Here is a 10,933-nt window from a genome sequence, read left to right as displayed (position 1 = left end):
CTCTCGGGATCGCACACTGCTTTGCTGCTTTTGTGTTTTTCTTCTTTGAAATCTGCAGCTTAGATTAAAAAAAAAAAAAAAAAAATGAAGTTCTTGATAAGACACTTCCTGTTGTAGGGTGACAACACTGCCGCCTCCTCCCAGTTGAACTCCTGCGTGGTCAGCCTCTCTCACGCGCCCCCCTGGTGGAGACTACACAAGGCTGTGCTGACACACATCCCTCAGGCATGGCCGCCCGTTGTCAGCATCAGGAAGCCGGTCCAGAGCAATGAGAACGATGTGCTGAGGGCGGAGCGAGGGCCTGTAGACAGGAAGTGGGAGGAGGTAAAAAAAAGTAAAAAATAAAAATAAAAAGTCGCTTTGTATAAAAGTTGTTGGTTGGATTTGTGGTTAATGAAGATGGTGGGGGAAATATTTTCCATCATGGAACGGCGCTCTTGTCCCTTCATCCCTCAGGAACGCCAGCTGTCCCCTCTGAGCCTTCCTGTGCCCAACATAGCAACAAACACAGAAAAAACGTGCTGCATGGAAGATGAATATGAAACGTTTACACACGTGGGGGGTCTCTTACATACACTGTGAGTTTCCCACAATGTGCATTAGAAGCTGCAGCAAGTCAGCTAAAGCCCCGCCTCATTTCCTGGCTGGGGGGGGGGGCATCTAGCATCATCTTCTAGAACTTCCCTTCCCCAGTCTGATTGTACCTGGCCCCGCCCCCTTTCATTCATTAGCCTTCAGTTCTTCCAATCATTAAAGGTTTTATTGCACAGCCGCACCACACATGCGTCCACAGCGGAAGGTTGCCTGCTGAGGGCGCGGTCAGGGAGCTGCCTGGACCGGCTCCCGATCATGTGACCGCTCTGGGAGCCAATCACAGCGGTCACATGATGCAGACACCGCCCCCCCCCCATAGGCATTAAAAGTTTGAGAGATTTCCTGTTACCAATGACACCACGCCATACGTCACACGGTAAAATAGTTTATTTCAGAGTTCAATGCAGTAATCATATTAAACAACAAAAAATATATATACAAATGACCGTATAAGTTAAATTATATAAAAAAAAACTAAAATAAGTTATTTTCTAAAAATTCAAAAAAAAAAAAAAAAAAAAAAAAAAAAAGTGCAAAGTCTTCTGCCAGAAATAATTAATTATTCATCGATTTTCTAGTGTTTTTTTTTTCCACCTGTTAAGGGGGAACATTTCAGCACGGGGGAAGTTTAACCATTTCTATGCCAATGAAGGGGGGAGGGGTAAGAAAATGTGGTAGGCATCCTTTCTGTACTGGAGACCCCACAAGACGGGTGAACATGCAGGGAGGGCCAATCAAACCATGTATATTACTCAATGACAGCGATTTAAAGGAACGGAGCCCCAGTATGACTATTACAATTCCAGTTCATGTAAAAGTTGCATTGCTCATTATGGGGACAGCTTAAGTCTGCGCTGCTCCGCCCCGCGCGGCTTCGTCTGTAAGGCTTTGTGCACGCACACCAATTGTCGTACACAAAACTGTAAAGTGCCCAGCGCCCAGGTCACCCTACAGACTGGAGTGCTCGCCCCATAAATCAGGTGGGTCCAGGAAGCAAAAAAAAAAAAAAAAAAAAAAAAAAAAAAAAAAAAAAAAAGGAAGCTGGCTGCACTCCAGGAAAGTTCAAATTCTGACAACCTTATTGTTTCCTCCTCGCCAACTTTTTTTTCTTCCTACATCAACAAATAAAACGGCCACTCGGTAAACTCCTTGTCACTCTTTACTAGCTACATAACGATAACAAACTACATGAAATGCTAACATGTTTCGGCTATTACGCGAAACGTGTTTTAGACTGTAATAGCCGAAACATGTTCGAATTACAAGTCGTGTATTCACGTTAAACACGTGCAATTCGTTTAGTTACGAATTCGTTGAACTAATTTCGACAAATTCGGAAATATCCAAAATAATGAAAACCCGTTTAACGAATTTTTCCAAAATGTTCGTAAATTCGAAAATTCAAAAGAATAACTAATATTAACTAGCTAATAAATTATAGGTATTGGAATTTCCCGTCAAATTTGGCTGTTAGTGAATATAACGAAGACGAATTTATCCAAAGTTACGAATGCCGTAACAAATGGAATGTAACGAATTAATAAATAATCATAAGTATATTATTAATTTGTTACTTTCCATTCGTTTAGATGCGACATTTGTTATTTCGGATAAATTCGTATTCGTTACGTTCACTAACTGCCAAATTTGAAAGGAAATTCCAATACCTATAAATTAATAGTTATTATTATTTCGAAATTTTAATAGTAATTTGAAATAACTATTAAATTCGAAATAATAACTACATTTAATAGTTATAGTTAATTCGAAATAATAACCATTCAATTCGAAATAGTAATAGTTAAGTTATTATTAGTTATTAACTATTAAATTACAGGTATTGGAATTTCCTTTCAAATTTGGCTGTTAGTGAACGTAACAAATTTATCCGAAGTTACGAATTATCCGAAATAGCAAATGCCGCATCTAAACGAATGGAACGTAACAAATTAATGATAACAAACAATAATAATAATAAAAATGTTTTATTATTATTAATTCGTTTTGTTGCGGCATTCGTTTTTTTCGGATAATTCGTAACTTTGCATAAATTCATATTAATTACGTTTAACTACGTTCACTAACAGCCAAATTTGAAAGGAAATTCCAATACCTATAATTTAATAGTTAGTTATTATTATTTATTCTTTCAAATTTTTGGATTTTCAAATTGTTATCATAACGAATGACCAGAAAAAAAAACGAAAAAAAAAAAAAAAAAAAAAAAAGGACGAATGAAACGAAAACTAACGTATTTTTCGGCAGTGCACAGGTCTAATTCACCTTATGAAGCTAAAAGAGTGACGAGGATTTCACCAAGTTGCCGTTCGAGGATGGATGGATTGTATGGGGGGGGGATTGGACATCCCAGCCTGTGCGCCGGTCTCCAGCATCTACACTCGAGGAGGTCTAAGCAGTTAAGCTCCGGTATGCTTTTTAACAAAGAACATGGCGCATGAATACTCCCGGCACAGAGCAGCCACCAAATTCTGCGTATTTAATGCTCGTGTGCACAAAGCCTTCATGTCTGTGCTGGACGCCATAAATCAGAGGTCCCCAGTAGAACCAGATTGGTGCCACGTGATTGGCCAGCCAGACTTAAGCTGTCAAAAAAAAAAAAAAAGTCCAAAAAAAAGTTTTTCCCTGTGGCCAACGTGAGGTTCAACATGCCAGCCAGGTCTTCTCATCCAACCTTCACAGATGGGTACCGATTCCCACAGACACCCTCCACAATCTTTTCCAAAGAGTGCAGGAAGAGGAGAGGAGTTGATCGTTCGATCGAGCCTGCCAATACATGATTTGAATCTAGCCCGGTTCCTGCTGAGCCGGGAAAGCACCGAAATGCATAAAAATTTCCGTTAGTGACCTCTTGGCATGTGAAATAAAGATTTCCTGAACTTACACTAATTGTAGCGCTCTCACTCTCTCACTCTCCACACTTCATGAGAAGCACAAAAAGAAGATTAGATTGCCCCCCAAGAGTACAAACCGATGGACACACTCTATGACCACCATGTGTGGACACCAGACCATCGCACCTATAGGATTGTGTTGGGGCGTCTCATTCCAAAACCAGGAGACCAGAGTCCCGATGTCTCCAGTCAAGGGCCCTATTAACGCTACATCATATACTGTAGACCAGGGTTTCTCAACTCCAGTCCTCAAGGCGCCCCAACAGGTCATGTTTTCAAGCTTGCCATTAGTTTGCACAGGTGATTTGATCAGTTTCACTGCCTTAGTAATTACCACAGCGGTTTCATCTGAGGGAAATCCTGAAAACATGACCTGTTGGGGCGCCTTGAGAACTGGAGTTGAGAAACACTGCTGTAGACCATTGTGTTCTTCCAACCTTGTGGTAACACTTTGGTGAAGACCTTTTTCTTTTCCACCATGACTGTGACCCCCCCCCAGGTTAAAGACCTGGTGTGACCAGTTTGGAATGGAGGAACTGGTGTGGTCTTCACAGAAGCCTAACCTCAACCCTACTGAACACCTCCATAAAGACGTGGTTTGACCAGATTGGTGTGGGGAGTTTGAGTTCTGACCACATCCCTACTGAACACCCTCTAGCATGATTTCAAATGCCAATTTTGAAGGGTGTCTGTAGGAATTTGTGAGGTCAGGTACTGATGTTGGATGAAAACACTGTAACTCACATGTAGAGCCTCACATTGGGCACCAAGAAAAAAAAAAATTTTTGGTGCCCAACGTGAGGTTTAACATGTGAGCCAGGTCTTCTCATCCAACATCATTACCTTACCTCACACGTGGTCAGACATCCTCCAAAATTCTGTAGAAAGCCTTCCCAGAAAAGTGCAGGTTGTTAAAGCTGCAAAGGGGGGCCCAACTCCATATTTATGGCCACCGGGGAGAGGGCCCAACTCCATATTTATGGCCACCGGGGAGAGGGCCCAACTCCATATTTATGGCCACCGGGGAGAGGGCCCAACTCCATATTTATGGCCACCGGGGAGAGGGCCCAACTCCATATTTATGGCCACCGGGGAGAGGGCCCAACTCCATATTTATGGCCACCGGGGAGAGGGCCCAACTCCATATTTATGGCCACCGTCACTGGGAGAGGGGGGGCAACTTCATATTTATGGTTATGGAAGGGGGCATCGCCTTATAATGGCCATGGTTCTGTAATGGGGCGTCCAACAGGCTCATATTAGGGAATGGTCAGGTATCCAGGAACATTTGGTCATAGAGGACATGGACAGATATCTAGCAATAGAATCCCTTTCACGTAATGCATAGGACGCTCTCTTTACAGTTTGGGAAAATCCACATCTCTCACAAGAATTCCTTTTTTTTATGATCTCCAAGAATGATGAATGAAAAACGATACGGGAAGAACAATGAAGGAGGAACGATACGGGAAGAACAATGAAGGCGGAACGATACGGGAAGAACAATGAAGGCGGAACGATACGGGAAGAACAATGAAGGAGGAACGATACGGGAAGAACAATGAAGGAGGAACGATACGGGAAGAAGGATGAATGAAGAATGATCCTGGAAGGAGGATGAAGGAAGAACGATACAGGAAAAATGATACGGGAAGAACGATGAGTGAAGAACGATGAGTGAAGAACGAGGAGTAAAGAACGATGAGTGAAGAAGGAAGAACAATGCAACATCAGATGAGCATTTCATGAAAACTCAGCTGGAAATGGGTTTTTTATATCCAGAACCAAGAAAAGAAGACTTCGGGACGAAGGTTCAAAATCTGTGCGTGAAAAGCGATGACAAAGACCCGACGTCCTTAAAATCGTACCGACAAAAACTTTGGCATAAATGAGGAAAAACGTACAACTCTCTCCTGGTGGGGTAAAAAAAAAAAAAAAACCACCCCAGGATGATCCAAGGACAGTCCTTCCATGCCTGGACTGATCTCAGATGAAGAAATCTCTCCTGTCATTTTGTGTCCCCCCCCCCCCCAATCCACCCTCGAACACAAAAAAATACAATTAAAAAAAAACAAAAAAACAAAACTACATTCAATGGCTGTGTATGAAATGTTCCTTAACGGCTCAGATCATTGAATTCCCTTCAGTCCACACCGCCATTTTTAATGTGTGCGGCAAAAAAAAGGCAAAAATCGGGGTACAAATAAAACACACACAGAACCGTTTCTTGAAATAGAAAAGGTCACCTTGCAGCTTGGCGGTCCTGCAATATTCAGCCAGCAGGTGGCGCCACACAGGTACACACCTCCCCCACCCTCCAACTACTTCCTATCTATTCCACTCAGTCTCTACATTGGACACGGTAGTGCTAGCTGTTATCAAATGGCTTAAAGTCTGTACAGAATTTCCTAATCCATAAACTCTGGAGCAAAATAGTTTAAAATTTCTATAAAGTGTCTTTTTTCACTGACTCGGGTGACCTGAAGGATAAATAAATAAAAAAAATTAAAAAAAAAAGTTTTATTGCTCGTCCACAAAGTGAACTCAAAACAGCTGCACAGATAAAGACTAATAGATGTGTTTTAGAGCGCAGAAGGACTTCGCTTTGCATTGATAATGGCAGATATTCACTAGGAACCCGGATTTCCCTCCCTTTCTATCAAGTCTTACTGAGGGCAAGACTGACCTCTACAGTGAATGTTATAGCTTAGAACAGAGGAAATAAGGTTAGAATTTTGGGAGCTGCACATAGATGCAGTACTCAGGTCCTCCAGCAGGTGGGGCTCTTGAGGCAGCTGCACATACATGCAGTACTCAGATCCTCCAGCAGGCGGGCTCTTGAGGCAGCTGCACATAGATGCAGTACTCAGGTCCTCCAGCAGGCGGGCTCTTGAGGCAGCTGCACATAGATGCAGTACTCAGGTCCTCCAGCAGGCAGGCTCTTGAGGCAGCTGCACATAGATGCAGTACTCAGGTCCTCCAGCAGGCGGGCTCTTGAGGCAGCTGCACATAGATGCAGTACTCAGGTCCTCCAGCAGGCGGGCTCTTGAGGCAGCTGCACATACATGCAGTACTCAGGTTCTCCAGCAGGCAGGCTCTTGAGGCAGCAGCACATAGATGCAGTACTCAGATCTTCCAGTAGGTGGACTCTTGAGGCAGCTTAAAGCTTTTTCCTTTTTTGATTGGATGTAGCTGAACAGAACTTAAGACACAAGCAGGCAGTGAGTGGCATAGTCAATGGCGTCAGTATAGAGCGACCCCCCCCTTTAAACGCAACAAAGCGAGCGCCCCTTGGGTCAGTTTCTTGCTCCTGGCAAAGATTTTGGGGGTACGCCATTAAAAGCGCGTAGATCTCCCTGGCAGGATAAATGTCTTGTGTTCACAGTTTAAAAAAAAAAGGGGGGAATGGAGGTCCCCCCCCCGCGGGTGTTTGTCAGTCAAGCATGGGCCAAGAGGGGATATAAAACCTTTGCAAAGAGCCCTCTAACAGCCTCTCCATCCATAAGGACAGCTTATTTAATTTCTTTTTGATGTGGCCGGAGCCGGAGCCCAGCGAGATCTTGCGGAGGGTGTCGCCGCCGCCGGGTGGGCAGTGCTCGGCCTCGTCCAGCAGCTTCTCGTCCTCCAGCGTGGACTGCGCCTTGAAGAGGCAGAAGTATTTCTTGTGACCGTTCAGGGCCAGCACATAGCCGGTGTAATCCCGCTCGAAGAAGTGCTCGTCGTACTGGTAGGCGATGGGGGCCGCGTCCTGGGCGAACTCCAGGAGGTATTCCAGCCATTCCCGGTGCTTCTCCAGGTTCAGGAAGGAGAAGTGGAGGGAACTGCTCCTGGAACGGGAAGAAGACGGAGTTATTACACTGACTGAGATAACTGCATACCAGATATACGAGTCTAATCTGTTCACAGGGAAACGCTCCTGATCAGTGCCACAGCCAATCAGGAGACAGATATCATGAATGGATCGGCTTCAAAGTGTGAAGCGTCACATGGCTCGTTGTATGCTTTCCCGTGCCCACCTTCTGCTGTACTTACCTAGACCAGTGACCTTCTGTGCACCCCAGTGTCTTCTAATGACTCCAAGTGACCTTCTGTGCACCCCAGTGTCTTCTAATGACTCCAAGTGACCTTCTGTGCACCCCAGTGTCTTCTAATGACTCCAAGTGACCTTCTGTGCACCCCAGTGTCTTCTAATGACTACAAGTGACCTTCTGTGCACCCCAGTGTCTTCTAATGACTACAAGTGACCTTCTGTGCACCCCAGTGTCTTCTAATGACTCCAAGTGACCTTCTGTGCACCCCAGTGTCTTCTAATGACTACAAGTGACCTTCTGTGCACCCCAGTGTCTTCTAATGACTACAAGTGACCTTCTGTGCACCCCAGTGTCTTCTAATGACTACAAGTGACCTTCTGTGCACCCCAGTGTCTTCTAATGACTACAAGTGACCTTCTGTGCACCCCAGTGTCTTCTAATGACTACAAGTGACCTTCTGTGCACCCCAGTGTCTTCTAATGACTACAAGTGACCTTCTGTGCACTCCAGTGTCATCTAGTGACCTTCTGTGCACCCCAGTGTCTTCTAATGACTCCAAGTGACCTTCTGTGCACCCCAGTATCATCTAGTGTCCTTCTGTGCACCCCAGTGTCTTCTAATGACTCCAAGTGACCTTCTGTGCACCCCAGTATCATCTAGTGTCCTTCTGTGCACCCCAGTGTCTTCTAATGACTCCAAGTGACCTTCTGTGCACCCCAGTGTCTTCTAATGACTCCAAGTGACCTTCTGTGCACCCCAGTGTCATCTAGTGACCTTCTGTGCACCCCAGTGTCTTCTAATGACTCCAAGTGACCTTCTGTGCACCCCAGTGTCTTCTAATGACTCCAAGTGACCTTCTGTGCACCCCAGTGTCTTCTAATGACTACAAGTGACCTTCTGTGCACCCCAGTGTCTTCTAATGACTACAAGTGACCTTCTGTGCACCCCAGTGTCTTCTAATGACTCCAAGTGACCTTCTGTGCACCCCAGTGTCTTCTAATGACTACAAGTGACCTTCTGTGCACCCCAGTGTCTTCTAATGACTACAAGTGACCTTCTGTGCACCCCAGTGTCTTCTAATGACTCCAAGTGACCTTCTGTGTACCCCAGTGTCATCTAGTAACCTTCTGTGTATCCCAGTGTCATCTAATGACTCCATGTGACCTTCTGTGCACCCCAGTGTCATCTAATTACTCCAAGTAACCTTATGTGCACTCAGTGTCATCTAATGACTCCAAGTGACCTTCTGTGTACCCCAGTGTCATCGAATGACTCCAAGTGACCTTCTGTGCACCCCAGTGTCATCTAGTGACTCCAAGTGACCTTCTGTGCACCCCAGTGTCATATAATGACTCCAAATGACCTTCTGTGCACCCCAGAGTCATATAATGACTCCAAATGACCTCCTTTGCAACCCCAGTGTCATCTAATGACTTTAAGTGACCTTCTGTGCACCTGTGTCATGTGACCTGTTGTGCACCCCAATGCCATCTAGTGACTCCATGTGACCTTCTGTGCACCCCAGTGTCATCTGACTCTTAGTGACCTCCTTTGCACCCCAGTGTCATCTAATGACTACAAATGACCTTCTGTGCACCCCAGTATCATCTAGTGACTTCAATTGACCTTCTGTGCACCCCAGTGTCATGTGACCTTTTCTTCACCCCAGTGTAATCTAGTGACTACAAGTGACCTCCTTTGCACCCCAGTACCATCATGACTCCAAGTGACCTGTGTACCCCATTGTTGTCTAGTGACTCCATGTGACCTTCTGTGCTCCCCAGTGTCGTCTAGTGAATGCAAGTGACCTTCTTTGCACCCCAGTGTAATCTGGTGACAAGTGACCTTCTTTGCACCCCAGTACCATCCCATGACTCCAAGTGCCCTTCTGTGCACCCCAGTACCATCTAATGACTCCAAATGCCCTTCTGTGCACCCCAGTACCATCTAATGACTCCAAGTGACCCGTGTACCCCATTGTCGTCTAGTGACTCCATGTGACCTACTGTGCACCCCAGTGTCATCTAGTGGCTCCCTTCTCACCCCAGTGTCATCTAGTGGCTCCCTTCTCACCCCAGTGTCAGAGACTCCAAGTGACATTCTGTGATTTTCAGACACACAGACCTCGTCTTCCCCTTCCCATGTAAAAACGCTGTATTATAGCACACAAGAAACTTTTTTTTTTAAGCTTCGGACAGAATGGTGAAGGGTTCAGATCACCTATGAAGTTTTATTTCCCCCCACTGGTGTCCCCGTCTCGCCTCCAACAATCAGAAATGCAAAATTTGAGACTTGTCAGCAGAACAGGAATGGAGAGAAATCCTCCAATGGGGGTTCTGGTAACGACTGTACAAGAATGGATTTCCTTTTACTTTGGTGAGATTTTATCTCACTTCCTGTTGTGTCTCTTAAACAGTCAGTAAAGGGAAATCATCTAAGATATAAAAAGAAAACAACTTAGATAAGTATTCTCAAGTTTAGTCAAGGCTTCAAATTCCAAAACCTTGGAGTATCATTCATAATGCTTGCAATAGGAAACAATCATTGGTCAGTGCAGTCATGTGACAGTGCTGACCACAGAGAAACAACTGAGGTTTCCTATTGTTGTAAGGTGCCCCAGAAGAAATGAGAGCTTCTCATTAGTCAGCGTGGTCATGTGGTCGCACTAACCAATGAGCACTTGCCACTGCGAGCATGATGATGATGACCACCCACTCCAGGTCTTTGTATTGCAGCGAATGGACCACTACATTGGCAGCACGGAGCAATATGGCCGTTATGTGCAGCGGGATCCGGAGGTGTGGCCAGGATTTGGAGTTAGTTCATCTTTTTAATGAAAAGGTGAACGTTCCTTTTATAGCTGAGACTTCTAATATGGCGTCTCCTGCACTCACCCGGTAAACATGTACACTTCCTGGGCGAACCTCTGCAGCAGGCTGGCCTTGGTGGAGTTGGAGAGGATGAGGACGACGTTCATGTGACCCGGACGCAGCTTGACAAGGTTACTCATATAATTCACATCCGTCAACTCCGTCACCTCCACAAAACCTTTCCTGGGAACCCTGGGAGAGGAAAAAAGGAAATGCAGGATTTCTGGGGTTCACGGAATCTCACTCTTACAAGTTACCTTCCACACCTTTTTTGCATAAATGCGGCTGTGCTAAATGCAGCTATTGTGTAGAAAAATGCCACAGAAAAAAAAAAAAAAAAAAAATCAGTATAAAATTTATAGTGTGTACGGGACAATGCAGGGAGCAATGCATATCAATAGAAATGCTGCACCAAAATCACAAATGATAGAGAGCCCCATCTGCAGGTAAGAGGCTGCATTACTTGATGTCCTCCTTGCTGTAACTTTGAGCCTCCTCTGCTGGTAAGAGGCTGCATTACCTGGTG

General features: G+C 45.0%; 1 protein-coding gene across 1 annotated transcript in view; it reads right to left on the bottom strand.

The window, feature by feature from the left end:
• Positions 1-5,528: 5,528 nt before the first annotated feature.
• The window catches only part of DNAJC16 (DnaJ heat shock protein family (Hsp40) member C16), a 40,375-nt gene continuing 34,970 nt past the window's right edge, over positions 5,529-10,933 (bottom strand). The window contains 2 exon segments of the mRNA XM_073601534.1: positions 5,529-7,333; positions 10,432-10,599. Of these exon segments, the coding sequence (XP_073457635.1) occupies positions 6,940-7,333; positions 10,432-10,599 (562 nt within the window). The 3' untranslated portion in view covers positions 5,529-6,939.

This window comes from Aquarana catesbeiana, linkage group LG10 (genome assembly GCF_042186555.1).
Source record: "Aquarana catesbeiana isolate 2022-GZ linkage group LG10, ASM4218655v1, whole genome shotgun sequence".
Classification (NCBI taxonomy): Eukaryota; Metazoa; Chordata; class Amphibia; order Anura; family Ranidae; genus Aquarana; species Aquarana catesbeiana.
The sequence above is the reverse complement of the archived record's forward strand: the minus strand, read 5'-3'. Positions and strand labels throughout refer to the sequence as shown.